At 44.4% G+C, this 20668-nt stretch overlaps 2 protein-coding genes across 26 annotated transcripts in view; one reads left to right on the forward strand and one right to left on the reverse strand.

Annotated features, from left to right (window-relative positions):
- The window catches only part of LOC309845233 (uncharacterized protein), a 78931-nt gene extending 68172 nt beyond the window's left edge, over positions 1-10759 (reverse strand). For 9 of the 25 annotated variants that reach the window (XR_014301136.1, XR_014301137.1, XR_014301138.1 and 6 more), the window contains exons 1-2: positions 10617-10711; positions 4154-4230 (exon numbers count right to left, since the gene is read on the reverse strand). The gene's annotated coding sequence lies outside the window, so the exon portion shown is untranslated. Of the gene's footprint in view, positions 1-4153; positions 4234-10565 lie in introns of all 25 variants that reach the window. The other 16 variants (XR_014301123.1, XR_014301124.1, XR_014301125.1 and 13 more) reach the window with 6 other exon arrangements.
- A 116-nt stretch (positions 10760-10875) lies between these two features.
- Positions 10876-19917, forward strand: EIF2B5 (eukaryotic translation initiation factor 2B subunit epsilon). The gene is made up of 16 exons (XM_082692594.1): positions 10876-11074; positions 12092-12216; positions 13452-13637; positions 13732-13909; positions 14194-14274; positions 14492-14569; positions 14833-15145; positions 16194-16339; positions 16564-16705; positions 16830-16931; positions 17117-17224; positions 17410-17500; positions 17782-17905; positions 18684-18809; positions 19222-19332; positions 19486-19917. The coding sequence occupies exons 1-16, from the start codon at positions 10883-10885 to the stop codon at positions 19543-19545; spliced, it is 2163 nt and encodes a 720-aa protein (XP_082548720.1). The 5' UTR covers positions 10876-10882; the 3' UTR covers positions 19546-19917.
- The last annotated feature ends 751 nt before the right edge of the window (positions 19918-20668 follow it).

Below are 20668 nucleotides of genomic sequence, written 5' to 3' on the forward strand. Positions count from 1 at the left end.
GTGGAACTTTCAAAATTGAGTCAGTCCTCTCAAATCCTAAGATTAGTAATATTCTACATCCTTTGCTGTCACCTCAACAATCTTCACAGCATCTTCACCAGGAGTAGATTCCATCTCAAGAAACCATTTTCTCTGCTCATCCATAAGAAGCCACCCCTCATCCGTCAGTTTTATCATGAGATTGCAGCAATTCAGTCCCATCTTCAGGCTCCGCTTCTAATTCCAGTTCTCCTGCTATTTCTACTACACCTGCGGGTTACTTCATGCACTGAAGCTTTGAATTCCTCCCTGTCATCCTTAAGGGCTGGAATCATCCTCTTCCAAACTGCTGTTACGCTGCTATTTTGGGGTCTTCCCGTGAATCATAAATACTCTTAATGGCATCTAGAATGGTGAATCTTTTGCCCAAATCCATCAGAGGAATCACTATCTACGGCAGCTATAGCCTTATGAAATGTATTTCTTAAATACTAAGACTTGAAAGTCAAAATTACTCTTTGATCCATGGCTGCAGAATGGATGTTGTGTTAGCAGACATGAAACATCATTCACATTGTACATCTCCATCAGAGTTCTTAGTGACCAGATGCATTGTCAATGAGCAGAAATATTTTGAAAACTTTTTTTCTGAGCACTAGGTCTCAATAGTGGGCTTAAAAAACTTAGTAAACCATAGCAGATAAACAGATGTGCTGTCACCCAGGCTTTGTTGTTCAATTTACAGAGCACAAGTCGAGCAGATTTAGCATAATTCTTAAAGGCCTTGGGATTTTTGGAATGGTAAATGAGCATTGGCTTCAACTTAAAATCCCCAGCTGCATTAGCTCTTTATAAGAGAGTCAGCCTATCCTCTGAAGCTTTGAAGCCAGGCATTAACTTTTCCTCTCTAGCTATGAAAGTCCTAGGAGGCATCTTCTTCCAATAGAAGGCTGTTTCCTCTACTCTGAAAATCTGTTGTTAACAGTAGTCACCTTCATGAGTTACCTTAGCTGGAACTTCTGCAGAACTTGCTGCAGCTTCTACATCAGCACTCTGCTGTTCACTCTTGTACATTTATGTTATGGTGACGACTTCTTTCCTTAATCCATCTGAATGAACCTCTGTTGTGCTTGATTGATCTATCCAGACCACTTAAACTTTCTCCGTATCAGCAATAAAGCTGTTTTACTTTCTTATCATTCATGTGTTCACTGTAGTAGCACTTTTCATTTTCTTTAAGAACTTTTCAAAGATTTATTTATTTATTTATTTGAGAGACAGAGAGTGCTCGGGGGCAAGGGCAGAGGGATAAGGAGGCAGAAACCCAGGCAGACTCCACACTGAGCACAGAGCCTGATGCAAAGCTCAATCTCATGAACCTGAGATCGTGACCTGAGTCAAAAACCAAGAATTCAACACTTAGCAACTGTGCCAGGTGCCCCAAGAACTCTTCCTTTGCATTCATAACTTGGATAACTGTTTGGTGCAAGAGGCCCAGCTTTTAACCTGTCTCGGCTTTCGACATATATTCCTCACTAAGCTCAATTGTTTCTAGCTTTTGGTTTAAAGTGAGAGAAGTATGACTCTTCCTTTCACTTAACACTTAAAGGCCATTGGCCTAATTTCAATATTGTTGTGTCTGAAGGAATAGGGAATCCAAAGGAAAGAAAGAGAGAAGCGGGTACAGCCGGTTGGTGAAGCAATCAGAACATACACATTTATTAAGTTCACCATCTTATACGAGCATAGTTTGTGGCACTCCAAGACAATTACAATAGCAACATCAAAGATCATTAGTCACAGATTACCATAACAAATATAACAGGGAAAACACTTGAAATATTGAGAGAATTATCAAAATGTGACAGAGATACAAAGTGAGCAAATGTTTTTTGAAAATGGCGCTGATAGACTTGCTCAATGCAGGGTTGCCACAAACCTCCAATTTATAAAAAAAAACACAGTATCTGTGAGGTGTAATAAAGCTAAATGCAATAAAATGAAGTTTAACTGGGGGCACCTGGGTGGCTCAGGTTAAAGCCTCTGCCTTCGGCTCAGGTCATGGTCCTGGGATCAAGCCCCATATCGGGCTCTCTGCTCAGCAGGGAGCCTGCTTCCCTCACTCTCTCTCTCTGCCTGCCTCTCTGCCTATTTCTGATCTGTCAAATAAATAAATAAATAAAATCTTTTTTTTTTTTTTTTTAAAGATTTTATTTATTTATTTGACAGACAGAGATCACAAGTAGGCAGAGAGATAGGCGTGGGGGGCGGGGGTGGAGCAGGCTCCCCACGGAGCAGAGAGCCGGATGCGGGGCTCAATCCCAGGACCCTGGGATCATGACCTGAGCCGAAGGCAGAGGCTTTAACCTGCTGAGCCACCCAGGCGCCCCAATAAATAAAATCTTTAAAAAAAAAAAAAAAGAAGTTTAACTGAAAATGAGTTCGGCAAGGTTACAGGATATAAAATCAATATGCAAAAAGCATTATATTTACATACATTAGCAATAAATAACCTGAAAATAAAATTAGGAATCATAAAAAATAAGACATTTAGGAATAAACCTAACAAAAGAAGTATAAGACTTATATATTGAAAACTACAAAACACTGCTGAAAAATTTAAAGACGATCTAAATAAATGGAAATATCTATCATGTTCTAGATTTGGAAAACTTCATATTGTGAAGATGGCAACATTTCCCAAATTAACCTACATATTCAACACAATCCTTATCAAAATCCTAGCTGTCTTTTTTGTAGAAACTGACAAGCTGATTCTAAAATTCATATGGAAATGCAAGAAACTCAGAATAGCCAAAATAATCATGGAAGAAAACACAGTTGGTAGTCGTACACTAACTGATTTCAAAACTTACTACAAACTAAAATAGTCAAGATAATGTGTTGCTGACATAAGAATAGACATATAGATCAATGAAATGGAATTGAGAGTTCATAAACAAACCCTAACATTTATGATGAATTTATTTTGTACAAAGGGACCAAGACGGGGATGCCTGGGTGGCTCAGGTGGTTAAGAGGCCATCTCTTGGTTTCAGCTCAGGTCATGATCTCAGAGTCCTGGGATTGACTCCCACAATGGGCTCTGCTAGGAGCCTCCTTTTTTCCCCGTTGGCCTCTCCCTCCTTGTGCTCTCTCTCTCTCTCTAATGACTTTATAATTGTTTTAAGATTTTATTTATTTATTTGACAGACAGAGATCACAAGTAGGCAGAGAGGCAGGCAGAGAGAGAGGAAGGGAAGCAAGCTCCCTGCTGAGCAGAGAGCCCAATGTGGGGCTCCATCCCAGGGCCCTGGGATCATGACCTGAGCCGAAGGCAGAGGCCTTAACCCACTGAACCACCCAGGCGCCCCTCTCTCTAATGACTTAAAAAAAAAAAAATCTGTTGGCAAATTTTACTAGACATTGAACTGATAAAACTTAAATTCACCAGAAAGATAAAATATTTCAAATTCTATACACCTAAAAAATGAAGCTTCAAAGTATATGAAGTAAAAATTGACAAAACTGTAAGAAATAATTAACAAATCCACCACCTTAGTAAAAGATTTAAAATATACTTCTCAGTATTCAGTAGATCAAAAAGATAAATGAATAAGGATACAGGAGACTTGAATATCTTAATTAACCATATTAATTTAATAAATACATAAGGAACACATTTTAATAAGGGAATAATACACATCATTTCCAAATGCCTGTGGAATATTTGTGAGTATTAACCATACATAAACCAAATATCAACAGATATCAAGGAATTGGTGTTATACAGACGTTTTCCATGAAAATTATGGTCCTCAGAGCAACATCAGCAACATGTAAAAGCCTATTAGAAACGTGTAAGCTTAGGGGCACCTGGGTGGTTCAGATGGTTAAGCGTCTGCCTTCAACTCGGGTCATTATCTTTGGGCCTGGGATCAAGCCCTTCGTAGGGTTCCCTGCTCAGCAGGAAGCCAGCTTGTCCTCCCTCTGCCCCCCACCCCAAGCTCGTGCTTTCTCTCTCTCTTTCTGTCTCAAATGAATAAATAAAACCTTAAAAAAAAAAGAAAGAAAAAGAAAGGAAGGAAGGAAGGAAAGAAGGAAGGAAGAAAAATAAATGTATAAGCTCAAAGAAAGAAAGAAAAATAAAAGAAATGCATAAGCTCAGGGGTACCTGGCTGGCTCAGTTGGTAGACCATGTGACTCTCAATCTCAGGGTCCTGAGTCCGAGGCCCACACTGGGCAAGGAGCCTACTTAAAAAAAAAAAAAAAAGTAAAAACTCAGCACCCCCTCCTCAAAATCTCCTAGGTCAGAGTCTACATTTTGACAAGATCCCCAGAAAATTCATGTGTACATTAAAGTTTGACATAAAGCATGTTTTCCCTTTTCTTTTTCTTTTTTTTTTTAAGTTTTATTTACTGAGGCACCTGGGTGGCTCAGTGGGTTAAGCTTCTGCCTTCACCTCCTCCAGTCATGATCTTCTACCACAGCAGAACTCCTGGCACATGGTCACCTGCCTCTATGGCAACCAAATATTCCAGTTTTCCAAGGACTGAGAATTTCCTTGAGTCCAGGATGCAGAACTTTCAATGCTAAAATTGGGATAGCCCTGGACAACATGGACAGTTGGTCACCTTACCTGCTTCCTCTCCTTCACACCCCAGCCCTCCCCCTCCAGGAACATCCATGTCCCTTGGAGAAGCCTGAATAAAAAGCAGGTAAGATATAGTGTCACAATCTTCTTACAATCCCTGCTACATCAGTATTCAAGACCCTGATAATCAGGCTGATGCATCAGCCATACTATTTTTTTTCTCTTGGCAAAGCTATCTCAAGAACCCTACTGGCTCTCTCCAGAGAGAGATGGCTCACTCCCCATCTATGAAGTTCAAGCTGTCGTCAAGAAAACTGGTCTCAGGAGTGCCTGGCAGTTAGGCTGCAGCCTTTGGCTGGGGTCATGATTCCAGGGTCCTGGGGTCATGATCCCAGGTCCTCGGATTGAGCCTGAGTTTGGCTTCCTGCTCAGCAGAGAGTCTGCTTTTCCCTCCCTCTGCCTCTTCCCCAGCTTGTGGATGCAGGCGCATGTACATGTGTACTCATGCACGCTTTCTCTCAAATAAATAAATAAAATATTTAAAAAGGAAGGAAGGGAGAGCGAGAAAAAGAGAGGAAGGAAGGAAGAAAAGAAAAACAAAACTGGTCTCAGAGCAGCCAGGTCAAATTCCTTCCCAAAGGGATCCTGGGCTCCAAGTACATTGTGGATATGGTGGGCTCCTTCTTTACAGTTCTGGAACACTCTGTCAAAAGGTACCTGAGTAAGTCTAAAATACAGACTTAAGCTATAGATACAGATAGAACTGATTGGTGCACAACACAGCAATGACCTCTAGGGGGTGGTGGTGCCCAACTCCACATGCCACCCTCTAGCACCTTATCAAGGCCCAGCCCAAGTAAGGTATCATATGTATCAATGACTTTATTTTCCCCCTTTTCCCCCCTTCCTTCATCTCTTCCCTTAATTTTTTTTTAAGATTTATTTATCTATTTATTTGAGAAAGAGAGGGAGAGCCTTCGCTAGCACATGCAAGGGGAGGGAGGAGGAGGGAGAGAGAGAGAGAGAGAGAGATTGATTGAGCAGACTTCCCTCTGAGCTGAGAGTGGAGCCAGATACAGGACTCAATCTCACCCTGAGACCATGACTTGAGCAGACATCAAGAGCTGTCAGATGCTTAACGGACTGAGCCACACAGGCACTCCTTCCCTTAAGTTCACAAGTGAAGTTTCTTCTGAATAATCCCAGCCTGTTTTGACTGGGCTATAGAAGATTTAGAGGATCTTTTTTCCTCAACTCTCAGCCTAGAAGACAAAGAGGATTGTTATACCCATAGAAACTAGTTTTATCACCCGGGATGAGAGTGAAGATTCTACGAAAACAACAACAACAACAATAATGACAAAAAAGACATGATGTGGGGTGCCTGGGTGGCTCAGTGGGTTAAAGCCTCTGCCTTCGGCTAGGGTCATGATCCCAGGGTTCTGGGATCAAGCCCCACATCGGGCTCTCTGATCAGCAGGGAGCCTGCTTCCTCCTCTCTCTCTCTGCCTGTCTCTCTATTTGTGATCTCTATCTGTCAAATAAATAAATAAAATCTTAAAAAAAAAAAAAAAGATGCGATGTAAGAGAACTCAGACCTTTAGCTACTCTGTCATTTTCTAGCAAGCTAGGATATGAACAGTAAAAACTTCAGCTATCCTATAACATATTTAGAACATTCAACTTTCAGAATGACTCCAGATCAAAAAGTAACTAGAAAAATAAACAACACTTGTGGCAGTGAACAATTGGCTCTGATTACTAAGCCACAAGTAAGCCCAGCTGAGAAGCACAAAAGGCTCTAAATTTACTGTCGAAGTGTTCTAATCCACCAGCTTGATGCATGTGATCACTAAAGCCCTGACTCTTTAGCAATGCCTAGAAACGGCCAGCTCTGTGTATATATCAAGGGTACCCTGCAGGGGACATACTCTACCATTATTCTGACATCTCTGTAGTAGGACCTGAAGAGAAAGAAAAAAAAATGCCATTTAAAAGCTAAAAGAAGGGACGCCTGGGTGGCTCAGTTGGTTGGGCTGCTGCCTTTGGCTCAGGTCATGATCCCAGCGTCCTGGGATCCAGTCCCACATCAGGCTCCTTGCTCCGCAGGGAGCCTGCTTCTCCCTCTGACCCTGCCTGCCACTCTGTCTGCCTGTGCTCGCTCTCTCTCTCTCTCTCTCTCTCTCTGACAAATAAATAAATAAAATCTTAAAAAAAAATTTAAAAATAAAAGTTAAAAGAAAATATAGGAGAAAAACCTCACAACATTGGATTTGACAGTGATTTCTTGGATATGACACCAAAAGTATAGGTCACAAAAGAAAAATAGATAAGTTCGACTTCACCAAAGTGAAAACTTCTGTGCATCAAAGGATATCATCAACAGGGTGAAAAGGTAACCCATGAAATTGGAGAAAATATTTGCAAATAATATCTCTGATAAGAGATTGATATCCAGAATATATAAAGAATTCCTACAACTTAAGAAAAAAAAATTTAAATGCTCAAATAGACACAATAGACTTTAATAGACCAGAAGGCTGGTTGCCAGAGCTAAGGGGAGAAGGGAATGAGGAGTTCTTGTTTAATGAGTACAGGGGTGTAGTTCTGCAACATGAAAAGAGTTCCATGGATGGGTGGTGGTGACAGTAGCACAACAATGTGAATGTCCTTAGCACTACTGAACTGTGCACTTAAAAATGGTCAAGATGGGAAATTTTATGTTGTATGTATTTTACCACAATTAAAAAACAAAACAAAAAGCCTCAGCTTGGGAGAGCCTGAAATTACTTTTACGTATTTGCTTAAAGTTGTCTCATCAGACTCTCAATTACTGACTAGCAACAACCAGTCATTCATTTGGCAAATATATGCCATGTGCCAAGTGTTCATCCAGACACCTGGGATACAGAGTGAATAAAACAGATGGAAAGCCCTGATTTTCACAGAGCTTACATTCTAAACTGATTGTTTTTTTTTAAGATTTTATTTATTTATTTGACAGAGAGATCACAAGTAGGCAGAGAAGCAGGCAGAAAGAGGGAGAGAAGCAGGCTCCCTGCTGAGCAGGGCTCCATCCCAGGACCCTGAGATCATGACCTGAGCCAAAGGCAGAGGCTTAACCCACTGAGACACCCAGGTACCCCAAAACTGATTGATATTTAAGACCCACACCTTAATGCTGATATATTAATTTACAAAAAGAAGCAGAACTGATAGTTGACCAAAGAAATACAAATGGTCTTTTAACATGTGAAAAGATGTTCAACATATCTCAAAATAAGATAAATGAAAATTAAAACTACACTTTGTAAAAAAAAAAAAATTAAAGAAAAAAAACTACACTTTGTTTCGTCTATGGATTGGCAGAAACTCCGAATTGTTGACAACATACTGTGTTGGTGAGGTTGTAGGGAAACGTACTCCCATACATTGCTGTTGTAAGGACAAAAACACATTTTCCATGGGTAGCAATTATGTAATAATTAAGCATTTACGCATCAGCAGGCTTCCCAGTGAGTTCAACAGCTTATCATTTGCCATGGGAATTGTATCCAATTTGAACCAGTCACTCTCCTTTAAGAACGAGTTCTAAAAAATGAATGCAGGGGCGCCTGGGGGGCTCAGTGGGTTAAAGCCTCTGCCTTCAGCTCAGGTGCTCTCTGCTCAGCAGGGAGCCTGCTTCCTCCTCTCTCTGCCTGCTTCTCTGCCTACTTGTGATCTCCGTCTGTCAAATAAATAAATAAAATCTTTTAAACAAATGAATGCAAATATACAAAGATATCAATAGGAGGATGCTTGTTGCAGCATTACCTGTAATAGCAAACCTGCAGCCTCCCCCCACCCCACCCAAAAATCTGAACATTTATCAACACACATGCTTTTTCAAATAAATAAAATCTTTGGAAAAGAAAATGAAAGAAAAATTTTAAAACACAGTAACTCCCCATTTCCTTGTCCCAGCCAGCCCCTAGCAACCACAATTCTATCTATTGACTCTTCTAGGTATTCATATAAATGGAATCATACAGTATTTGTCTTTTTGTTACTGGCTTATTTCACTTAGCATAATATCCCCAAGGCTCATCCATGCTATAGATTATGTCAGAATTTCCTTCCTTTTTAAGACTGAATAATAGTCTGTCATATGTATATCTCACATTTTGCTTATCTACTTATTCGCCAATGGACACTTGGTTTGCTCTCCATGTTTTAGCTATTGTGAATAATGATGCTATGAACCTGGGTGTTTAAATATCTGAGACCCCATTTTCACAGTATATATCCAGAAATAGAATTGCTGAAGCTTATGGTAATTCTATATTTTATCTTTTGAAGAACCACTGTCCTATTTTCCACAGTGGCTATACTGTTTTTCATTCTTACCAACAGTGCACAAGGACTCCAATTTCTCCACATCCTCACCAACACTTGTTATTTTCAGTTTTGTTTTGGTTTTGTTTTTTGATAGTGGCCATCCTGATGGATGTGAGGGGACATCTCATTGTACTTTTGATTTGTAATTCCCTAATGTTTAGTGATGTTGAGCATCTTTGCATGTACTTTACTGACCATTTGTATATCTTTTTTTTTTTTTTGAGAAATGCTTATTCAAGAACTTGACTCATTCTTTGTTTCAATTTTTGTTGTTGTTGAGTCTAGTAAGTTTTGAAACAAATGTTCTCTCTGAGACCCATCCATTAAAAACCTCATCCATCCAGTTACCTGTCTACAGAATTAGAAGCCCGGGATTTATCATTCACCACTTTCCCGGGTCACAAGAGGCCTTTAAAAATATCTAGAATTGAACCTACTTTCCATCTGCTTCACCATCTCCACTACCACCATCACCCTACCTCCATGTGTGTGCCAGCACCCGCATATCACTAGTCCAGTTTAGTCATCCTTTTTTTTTTTCTTTCTGCCTATGGATTTGTAGGACAGTAGAACAGCATTCTTGTTAATGTACAAATATTTAATCAAAAACTTCTACTGAGTTGCCTCCTACTTTTCCTTCTCCAGGCTAAATTTTCCAAAATCCTTAAAAAATAGTTTTTGCCCAGCAGTCTCATTCACTAGGATGAGGAAGAAACGAAAAGACCTCCCTGGTCCTACGTGGAAACAACAAATCTAAGCCTTCCGAATGTCAAATCCCAAAGCGCAAGGAGAGCATGGGTGTGCAGGTATTTGCAGGACAAGCGATTGTGGAATTCGGACAGTTCTGGGAGCAATGCCTTGCTGGAAAACTCCTGACCTACAAATGAGCCGAGCTGTGTTACCTTGTTTCCACGGAGTCCCCACGGTCTGGCTCCGCAGCAGGCCACCTTTTCCCCCAATCCTCCCCCATCTCCTGAGCCTAGAGCTTTGAGTCTCTGTGCTCGAAGTTCCTTCCGCCTCCAAGGCTTACCTCCAGCCCCACTCAACTTTATGGTGTTCCTGGATCCACCCCAACTCCACTCTAAGAGTAGGGTTTCAATAAATGCCGACAGGCCGAATGAACGAAGAAATGAGGAAATCATAATATAGTAACTTTCAGCCCCACATAACTTGGCAGAAAGACTGTGGCACTATGAAGTGGGCCAGATCGGGGTCCAATACCAGTTCTTCCACTAAGTAGCTAGGGGAAGCTCATCCCTCTCTGAGAGTTCAAGAAACAAACGAATGAATTAGACGAACGAATGAATAAGGACGTTCTCCAGAAATGTGTGAAGAACTAAACGACTTAAGGCTTTTATGGTCCCCTGGCCACCATCAGCGCTCAACAGAATTGCTACTCTCCCTACTATACTATACTACGTTCCGTATTTAGGTGGACTGTGAGTTGCCTGGGGTAAGGGACTATCTGGGTGGGGTCCGAGCTCCCCGAGATGCCGGGTCACATTTATGTGACTGGAATGTAGATGGAGGACTACAGTTGTTAACATGCTCCGGGCGAGGAAGACTACATATTCCGAATGGATCTGGCCCCTTCGCAGAGACCCCCAGACCTACCATCCCTCAAGAATCGCAGCCTGTTCGCGTACAAATGAAGGCCTACTGTACCTGCAGATCGAGTGTGTGGTCCATAGGACTCCACACCACCGCGCGCCTCAACCCGCGGGGCGTGCCGGAGGCGCACGGCTGGCTCCTCCCAGCTCACACTTCGGCGCGGGGACACTCCCGGGCCACACGCCTGCGCATTGCGTTTTCCGCGTCTCCTCCCTCCTCCCCCTCTTTAGTCCAGCGCGTTTCCAACGCCGGGTCCTTTTTGTCCCCTACTGCGAGCCGTGTCGGTTCCCGTGCGGAAGTGGTGGCCGTGAGAAAAGAACATGGCGGCTACTGCACCAGGTGCAGCGGCTAATCGGGCCAACAAGCGCAGCGGCCCTGGGCCGGGAGGCGGCGGAGGCGGCGGTGGGGGAGCCAAAGGGACGGAGGAGGAACCGCCGCCGCCCCTGCAAGCAGTTCTGGTGGCAGATAGCTTCAATCGCCGCTTCTTCCCCATCTCCAAGGACCAGCCTCGGGTGAGCGCCGCGTGCGGGAGCAGCCGGAGGGCCCGAACGTGGCCGGGCTAGAGCAGGTTATGCTTTCGGCTGCCTGATGAGGAGTGCTCTGGCCGATGGGCACTCGTAGTCCTGACCACCTCAGGTTTGGAAGGCATGCAGAGGGCTGAATGTAAAAGCCGTGCTTGTGAGAAGCCTTTACATGGGGATTCAGTGCCTCAGACGGAGGCTGTGATGCCTTTAACTGTGCAGTGGAAAAAGATCCTTGGGTGAATGGGAACAACACTTCCTTTTGCTTGCAAAAGAGAGGCCATATGCCTAAAAAAATCTAATCCCATAGTAACAGCTGTCTTGAATCTCGGAGGGTGTGCGTTTTTTCTTTCCAGGTTTTAATGACAGCTGGTGCCATCTGTCAAAAGGAGGACAGAACAGGTTTTAGTGGCTTGATGCAGCAGACCCAGTATTGTCTAGGTACTGGAGAATTGGACTGGGGGATTCGTTTTAGGGATTGCTGGGTCACTCAGCAGTCCCCAGTTCAGTCAAAGACAGGGAGCTGCATTCGGTTCAGGAAGAATCCTAACTCCCCAGGCCTCCCCCCAAAACCTAATGGCTGTTCATCTGGGACGAGTGATTGGAGTGGCTAGCCTCTGACTTCCCTTAGAAGAGGATCAAGGAAGGAAATTTAATGGGGGAAATTGCCTTATCATTGCTTAAGTTTCTGAAAATAGGATTGATTTTTAGTGTTTTCCTTTGCCAAGGTGGCCTGCTGCTCTGTAGTAGCTATGTCCTGTGCTAAGCAAGTAGATGCCATGCTTACTTACTATTAGATTCCAACCACAGATTCTTATGCTTAGAGGATGCCATGAACATCAAAGGCAGAGACCTGATTACTTTTACCTTGAGAAGGTAAAGTAAAACAACGGTGTTTGGAAACAGTGGTAGGGAAGTGAAAATTGTGCTTAAGTGGAGGAAAGAATAGTACCCAGAGGTCCTTCCTGGATTCAAGACGTCAGACATTTTTCATCTTCTACCTTCCAGGTACTCTTGCCCCTGGCCAATGTAGCACTACTTGACTACACTCTGGAATTTCTGACTGCCACAGGTGTACAGGAAACCTTTGTCTTTTGTTGCTGGAAGGCTGCTCAAATCAAGGAACATTTACTGTAAGGCTCTGGAACTTTTCTTTCCATGTTTCACCATTTTTTCCACTTTCCTTAGGATGGTTGTAACTAAATAAGGGGAAATTGTGAGGGGGGGTGGAGGATGTCTATTTGGATTCTGTCATAAGAACTAAGGGCTTTCGGGGCGCCTGGGTGGCTCAGTGAGTTAAAGCCTCTGCCTTCGGCTTGGGTCATGATCCCAGGGTCCTGGGATAGAACCCCGCATCGCATCGGAATCTCTGCTCAGCGGGGAGCCTGCTTTCTCCTCTCTCTCTGCCTGCCTCTCTCTGCCTCCTTGTGATTTCTGTCTGTCAAAAGAACTAAGAGCTTTCTCTTCACTTATCAGGAGGTGAGCAGCTACAGTTGTAACAAAGATTAAAGAATTGCATTTGGATTTCTTTTCATTCTCACTTAGAAAGATTTGTTCCGGGGCGCCTGGGTGGCTCAGTGGGTTAAGCCGCTGCCTTTGGCTCAGGTCATGATCTCAGGGTCCTGGGATTGAGTCCTGCATCGGGCTCTCTGCTCAGCAGGGAGCCTGCTTCCCTCTCTCTCTCTGCCTGCCTCTCCATCTACTTGTGATTTCTCTCTGTCAAATAAATACATAAAATCTTTAAAAAAAAGAAAGTTTTTTTCCATAGGTTTTGCTTTTATTTAATGGCTCCGGTATGGAAGTTACAAGACTAACATCTCTGTTTTTCCACTGAGCTTGTAAATATTGAGTGCCTCATCATTGTATTCCCAGTGCCTATCTTAGTACAAAGAACGTATAAACACTTACTTAACAAATACTTGATGAAATCTTCTTGAAAAAGAGTGAATCTTGGGATTTATGGAAGTTCAGGGAATAAAGTCTAGGATATTAGCATGGTATCCTTTAGACAGTTCCTAAATTTGCCTGGGACTTTGGATGGCAAGAAGTGGAAATGTGTTCCCAGGATATTTTGTATACTCTAAATCTCAGCAGGATTTTGAATTCAAATCCATGTTAGAGGACAAGTGTCAGGGTATGGAGAAGAAATAACCATGTTTCTCTAACCCATAAAACAAGACTGGTGACACAAGATGCTGAAACCATTAATTATACATAGTTCATAAATCTCTTTGAAGCTGAAGATGCTGGCAGAAACCCAAAAAAGCCATTGAGAAGGGGTGTGAGTGTTGAATGGGTGAGAAAAATAGGGAAGCTCTACGTGGTCTTTATGCTTGATTTACTCATTCCCTTCATCCCCTTCCTTTAGGAAATCCAAGTGGTGCCGCCCTACATCCCTCAATGTGGTTCGAATAATTACATCAGAATTATATCGATCACTGGGGGATGTTCTCCGTGATGTTGATGCCAAGGCCTTGGTGCGCTCTGACTTCCTTCTGGTGTATGGGGATGTCGTCTCAAACATCAATATTACCAGAGCCCTGGAAGAACACAGGTCAGGATGGGAAGATGGTAGGGACAAAGGGTTTGTGACCAGCAGAGCCCCTAAGACTGCTGTTTTGCTGCTCTCTCCCTCCTATACTTTATAGATTGAGGCGGAAGCTAGAAAAAAATGTATCTGTGATGACAATGATCTTCAAAGAGTCATCCCCTAGCCACCCAACTCGTTGCCATGAGGACAATGTGGTAGTGGCTGTGGATAGTGCCACAAACCGGGTTCTCCATTTCCAGAAGACCCAAGGCCTTCGACGGTTTTCTTTTCCTCTGGTGTGTGGGTATCTGGGGTCCCTGAAGTGGGAGAGTGACAGGCTTCAGCAGGAGACAGGTTAAAGTTTTTATACCGGGCGCGTGGGTGGCTCAGTGGGGTAAGCATCTGCCTTCAGCTCAGGCCATGATCTCAAGAGTCCTGGGATCAAGCCCCACATCAGTCTCCCTGCTCAGTGGGGAGCCTGTTTCTCCCTCTGCCCCTCCCCCTATGCTCTCTTCAAATGAATAAATAAAATCTTTTTTTTTTTTCTTTTTGGTAAAGTCCTTGTGCCTTTTCCCCACAGAGTTTGTTCCAGGGCAATGGAGATGGAGTAGAGATTCGCTATGATTTACTGGACTGTCACATCAGCATCTGCTCTCCTCAGGTGAGCCCTTCAGGGCCAGGGCTGCACATCCAAAGAGCAGAGCTCTGAGTTCCACAGTAAACAGATGCTGTCATCCTGGCTCCAATATCCCATTGGGAACCTTTTTGGGCTTCTGGCCCTTGTCCAACTGTCATAGGGTCTGATAGGTCTGTAGGGACTTATTTTTGTTTCCAGAGAATAGCACTCACCGTGGTCCCACCCAACTTCCCCCCAACAGGTGGCTCAACTCTTTACAGACAACTTTGACTACCAAACTCGAGATGACTTTGTACGAGGCCTGTTAGTGAATGAGGAGGTAAGAAAAGGCTCCTGGGCCTCTTTAGAAGAGGGCTATGCCATTATCCTAGGCTGATGATAACTTTTGGTCCCCTTTTGGGCTTTATTGAGCTTTAGGATGAAGGAAAAGGAAATAGGGAATCAGACACAAAGAAAAATTTTGGCCATTTGGCTATGACACCGAGGGGCAGAGGGGAACTTAAGATTAGAAGGAGTTGTACCTGGATGTATTCTTCCTCTCTTACTTGCTTGGGCTACCTCCCTTTCCTTCTCCCCATTCAGATCCTAGGAAACCAGATCCACATGCACGTGACAACTAGGGAATATGGTGCCCGGGTCTCCAACCTGCACATGTATGCAGCAGTCTGCGCTGATGTCATCCGCCGATGGGTCTACCCTCTCACCCCAGAGGCAAACTTCACTGACAACACAACCCAGAGCTGCACTCATTCCCGGCATAACATTTACCGAGGGCCTGAGGTCAGCCTGGGCCATGGCAGCATCCTAGAGGAAAATGTGCTTCTGGGTTCTGGCACTGTCATTGGCAGCAATTGCTTTATCACCAACAGTGTCATTGGCCCTGGCTGCCACATTGGTGAGCACAGGTGGGGAAGTCAGGATGGTCATCCTAGGAATAGGAACCCAGGGAGCAGGGGGATGGGGGGGTAGAGAAGGAAACAGTGGGATAGTCCCTGAGAATAAGGAACCAGAGTGGCTACCTTAATAAAGGAGGGAAATGGGGATGTGAGATTTGTAGCCTTTAATCTGTGGCCTGTGAGCCTCTTATTGGGTGACTCTTCACATTCCAAAGTACCCTATTCACATTCAGGACCAAATGGATAATTAACAGGCAATAATAACATCTGTTTGGTACATTGCAGTTTACAAAGGGCTTTTGCATGCATTGTTTCATTTATCCTCACAAAAACCTTGTGAAGTAGGTATTATTTATCTCCAGTTTATAGCCAAGCAAACAGGCTAAAAGAGGTTGTCTCCCTCAGGGTCATAGCTAATGAGAGGTAGTGCTAGAACTTGAATCTAAGTATTTCAAGTCCAGTGTTCTTTTTAACTCAACCATAACTGCCTGGTTGGCCTCTTGGTGACTCACTCTGATTGTAGGAATAGGATGCTTCTAATGGAACTTCCCCTTTAAAGAACAATAAGATTCGAATTCTAAAATGTTCAAGAAGAGGGGTCCCTGGCTGGCTCAGTTACTAGAGCATGGAACTCTTGAGGTTGGCGTTGTGAGTTTGAGCCCCTGTTGGGTGTAGAGATTACTTAAAAATAAAGTCTTTAAAAAAATAAAAATGTACAGGAAGACATGGGAAATTTCAGTTCTACTTCTAGATGTGGATATGATTCTAATAAGGTTCTTGAGTACAAAGGGGTCCCCAGATATCTTGAAGGTTCTCAGGTTCTTAAGTCCAGTATATAGTCTGTGATTGTTATAAACCTGGTAGAGGATGGTCATGCTAAGCAATATTCTGTCCTCAGGCTGGAGTGTAGAGGGTGTTTCTGGTGAATTAGGGGATGGAGTATCAGAGCAGGGTGGGAGGTGTGCTGCTATCAGTCAACCCTGTCCTCCTGGAATGGCCCTGGTCTAGAACCCTGAGTGACCGGAAGTACTTCCTGTCCTGAGCCAGGTGATAACGTGGTGCTGGACCAGGCATACCTGTGGCGGGGTGTCCAAGTGGCTGCTGGAGCACAGATCCATCAGTCTCTGCTCTGTGACAATGCTGAAGTCAAGGAACAAGTTACGCTGAAGCCACACTGTGTTCTCACTTCCCAGGTGAGCCCTGCTCTATACTGCACAAGGACCCCAAACTTAGTGGTGGTCATGCTGAACCAGAGGGGCATTATGTTCGCCCATGATCCAGCCAGAATTGAGAGTCCAAATCCAGTGAATCCGTTTGTCTTCTAGTTCCTATAGTAAAAATCTCTTTCGTGGTCAGGATGTACCTTTCCCCAGCACACTGATGAAGCTGTGCAACCCACTCTTTTTGTGTCCCCTAGGTGGTAGTGGGCCCAGACATCACGCTGCCTGAGGGCTCGGTGATCTCTTTACACCCTCCAGATGCAGAGGAAGATGAGGACGATGGTCAGTTCAGTGACGATTCTGGGGCTAACCAAGAAAAGGAGAAAGTGAAACTAAAAGGTATGAGGCTAATCAGGTGTGGGGCGATTGTGTGTCTCTCTGCCCCATGGGAAAACCAGTGTTTCCTCCTGCAGGGATTGTGCTTCTCCGAAGTGTGTTCTCTAAAGACCACTGCCTTTCCCAGGTTACAATCCAGCAGAAGTCGGAGTTGCTGGCCAGGGCTACCTCTGGAAAGCTGCAGACATAAATGTGGAGGAGGAAGAGGGACTACGGCAGAATTTGTGGGGTGAGTTTGGCCTTATCCGTGTCACCGCTCCCCCCTTCTAAGTCAGAATATTTTGATGAAAAGTGAACACTTCAGAATCCGACTACTCGTTCATTACTTTATTCATTCAGACACGGTAGATATATTCCTCTCTGTCAACAGCTCTTTCCTAATTTTTCTTTTTTCTCACCCTTATGGGTTCTCAGGACTCAAAATCAACGTGGAAGAAGAGAGTGAAACTGAAAGCGAGCAGAGTATGGATTCCGAGGAGCTAGATAGCCGAGCAGGCTCCCCACAGTTGGATGACATCAAAGGTGATTGGTCAGGGGAGCAGTGTCCTAGGACAAAAGAAGAAAACCTTCAGTTTATTCTTTGCCTGGATCAACTAGCCGGAGACTTCGGTTTCTCCCAGAAGGGTTTGGTATAAAGTCAGGACTAAGGAACTTAAAGCATTCTGGAGTGTTATTGGTTCATGAACTTATTCGTGCTTTGATTTCAGTGTTCCAGAATGAAGTCCTAGGAACACTACAGCGGGGCAAGGAAGAGAACATTTCTTGTGACAATCTTGTCCTAGAGATCAACTCTCTCAAGTAAGAGCAGCCCTCCCTCTTCTCCTCTCCTCTGGGTAGTCCCAGGCAGGTAGAGGTTCTCTCCTGTTTCCTTCCCAAATAGGAGCTGATTCCCTCAGCATCCCAAATGGACAAGGCCAGTAGCATTTGAAGCAAGTAGAGCATTAGGCTCTGGCCTCAGCACAGACTTCCCCCTGCCAAATCTCTCCCCTTGCATGTTGTTCTAGCCGACTTCTTCCCCAGTGTCCTGCCAAAGTCATAGGGTGAGTGAAGGCCTTGGTGTCACCCGTGTCTCCCCACAGGTATGCCTACAACATAAGCCTAAAAGAGGTGATGCAGGTACTGAGCCATGTGGTCCTCGAGTTCCCCCTACAGCAAACGGATTCCCCGCTGGACCCAAACCGTTACTGTTCCCTGCTGCTTCCTGTGAGCAAAGATGGGGACTGGGTACAAGGGATTGGGTGGAGGCACATCCATGTCCTTGCCATGTTTCACTTGAAGATTTTATTTATTTACTTGACAGAGAGATCACAAGTAGGCAGAGAGGCAGGCAGAGAAGAGGGGGGAAGCAGGCTCTCTGCTGAGCAGAGAGCCCGATGTGGGGCTCAATCCCAGGACCCCAAGATCATGACCAGAGCCAAAGGCAAAGGCCCAACCTACTGAGCCACCCAGGCGCCCCTCCATGTTTCACTTTAAAAGAAATAGGGAGTAGAAGGTCTTATCATGGGATATGTGTTACATGTGGTTCCTTTCTCCTTGCCCTTAGATGCAGATTGGGTACTAGAACAGGCTTGGCTGGTTCAGAGGAGTCCATTTAGGTTCAATACTGCGTGCTCTTTGAGACTCCAGGATTCAGACCATATTAGACCCCAAATGATGGCCAGGATAGACCCAGACTTTTATATTCTCTGATTGAAATGATTTGATCCAGAATGAGATCAACCTTTAGGTTGGTAATAGATATTTTGAGGCAGCCTATAACTGACCTCCTTCCACTTTCCCTGGGAAATCTTTTCTTCGTCACCAGCCCTGACTGCCAACAATTCCCAAGTCCCTCTGACATGATTCCTCAGGACTGTATCATTTCCCTTTTGTTCTGTCATATCCTGAAAGTCCCATCTTTTCAATATTGACTTCTTTTGCTGTCTGGGTATAGGTGCATGCTCAGGAATATATTGCAGCTCCCTTCTCCTCTCTTCCATAGCTGCTCAAGTCCTGGAGTCCTGTTTTTAGAAACTACATAAAGCGTGCAGCTGATCATTTGGAAGCATTGGCAGCCATTGAGGACTTCTTCCTGGAGCATGAAGCTCTTAGTACTTCCATGGCCAAGGTGAATACCACCTCAAGCCCCAGAGTCCTGGATTTACTTTGAAACAGGTGTTGGCTCCCTCCATAGAGACACAAAACAAGCTGATGTGAATCCAGTATGGGATTTGACTAAGAGCACCTCCACCCCTATTACTGTGCTGATTGCTGGGATAGTACAGCTGGGAGTCAGGCTAGTAAGGCAGCCATTTGGAGATTAACCTGAGGACCCAGCAATAGTTCCAGAAGTTATACCTGTCCTAGTACCAGAGGGAAAAGCTCATTTTCGCCTGTTTTAAAAGCAACTGGTGTTTTAAAGAAAGCTGATAGTCTGGTAGAGAGAGGTGCTAAGATCTTGCCTCCTCTTCCTCTGTTACCTATTATATCTTGCTGGATTCTGCAAGGTCCCTGAGATCTCTTCTGCTGGCCTTCTGCAGGTACTCATGGCTTTCTACCAGCTAGAGATCCTGGCTGAGGAAGCAATCCTGAGCTGGTTCAGCCAAAAGGATATGACTGACAAGGGCCGACAGTTGCGCAAGAACCAACAGGTGAGTCAGGCCACCCTCTTATCACCACCGTGATTGTCTGGTTCCCTGGCTTCTGGCCACAGACTCCAGGGTGGCTGGTCCCTGGGACTCTGTGGCTGTTAAAGCTGTTTATATGCCCCTCGCTCAAGAGCTCTCCACTCTGCTTCCTTACAGCTGCAGAGGTTCATCCAGTGGCTAAAAGAGGCAGAAGAGGAGTCATCTGAAGATGACTGAAGTTGCACTGCCTGCTTCTGTGGGTGTGGTTGATGGCTCTCCTGGCTTCTGGGCCAGAGCAAATGAGAAGCTAGTTGCCGAAGGATGAGTGACCGCCATCCAAGCTGAGACTTAAAGGAGCAGAGGCCGGAACTACAGTATTCTTCCCACCGCCAGCAACCATGTGCTTCCCATCCTGACCAAGGAGTTGGGAAAAGGGAAGTTGGGCTGCAACAAAACTCTGCCTAAAGAGGAGCAAGGCAGGCCCTGCAGTTAGAGGAAGCCCAGAGGAACGGTTTTGTGCTCTGGCTTTCCCTCAGGGAACAGCAGAGAGCAGCTGGCCCTTTCTGCTGCTTGTATTTGTTAATATTAAAAAAGAGAGAGAGGGATGTATTTGGTTTCTCTCCCAACTCTGACTGATCAGCTCGTGTTGTAGGTGACCAGAGTTCTGAACCTGGCAGCTTTCCCCTTAACACCTGGGGGAAAAGGAGAAGTGGGGTGTGTTTAACAGCCACTAGGTGGTACTGTGGTGCCTTGCCAACTGACCATCGTCATGGCTCATGGGTAGTCAGAGGCCTAGATTCTCTTCCTGCCTCTCTGGACCAATTTGTGGTCCTGGAGTGGTGTGCCTGAGCCTATTTCCATAGAGAGTCCTAGTCCAAACACTTTTCCTGCCAGAGGGTGATGACCCAAGCATATGTCTAGTCCATTAACCAGCTCCCAGTCCCTCACATGCTTTGTCCAGTTGACCCAGTACTATCAGGGAAGCTGGGATATTCAGCATCTTCAAGATGAGGAAGTTTACTTAAGGTCTCAAGACTCTTGAAAGGAGTAAAGCTAAGGACTTGAATCTTATAATCAAGAATTCTGTTTCAGCATATATTCAGTGTCTCAGTGAAGGGAAATTGCCTCCAGAGGCAAATATAACCCCAGGCCAGCAGTGGGTATTCTAAGAACAGAGGAAGATCCTATGAAATTGGATTTCTCCTAATATTGAGTGAGTGTTTACTATAAGATAAGCATTTTGCTAAATACTTTTCATGTGTTTAGCTAAACTTCACAGTAGATAATGTAGGTCTTACCTCCATTTTTAGATGAGCCTAATGTTCAGAGATGTCCCATAACTTGTCATTGATAGAGCCAT

The sequence above is a fragment of the Mustela nivalis genome (assembly GCF_964662115.1).
Source record: "Mustela nivalis genome assembly, chromosome: 1".
In the NCBI taxonomy this organism is placed as follows: domain Eukaryota; kingdom Metazoa; phylum Chordata; class Mammalia; order Carnivora; family Mustelidae; genus Mustela; species Mustela nivalis.

What these genes read in the sequence shown, in the direction of transcription:
- EIF2B5 (XM_082692594.1), top strand. Translation starts at nt 10,883, where the DNA reads ATGGCGGCTACTGCACCAGGTGCAGCGGCTAATCGGGCCAACAAGCGC. An exon ending in TCAGCATCTGCTCTCCTCAG is followed by an intron (nt 14,275 to 14,491) that starts GTGAGCCCTTCA and finishes TCCCCCCAACAG; the next exon opens with GTGGCTCAACTCTTTACAGA. An exon ending in CTAGAGATCAACTCTCTCAA is followed by an intron (nt 17,501 to 17,781) that starts GTAAGAGCAGCC and finishes GTCTCCCCACAG; the next exon opens with GTATGCCTACAACATAAGCC.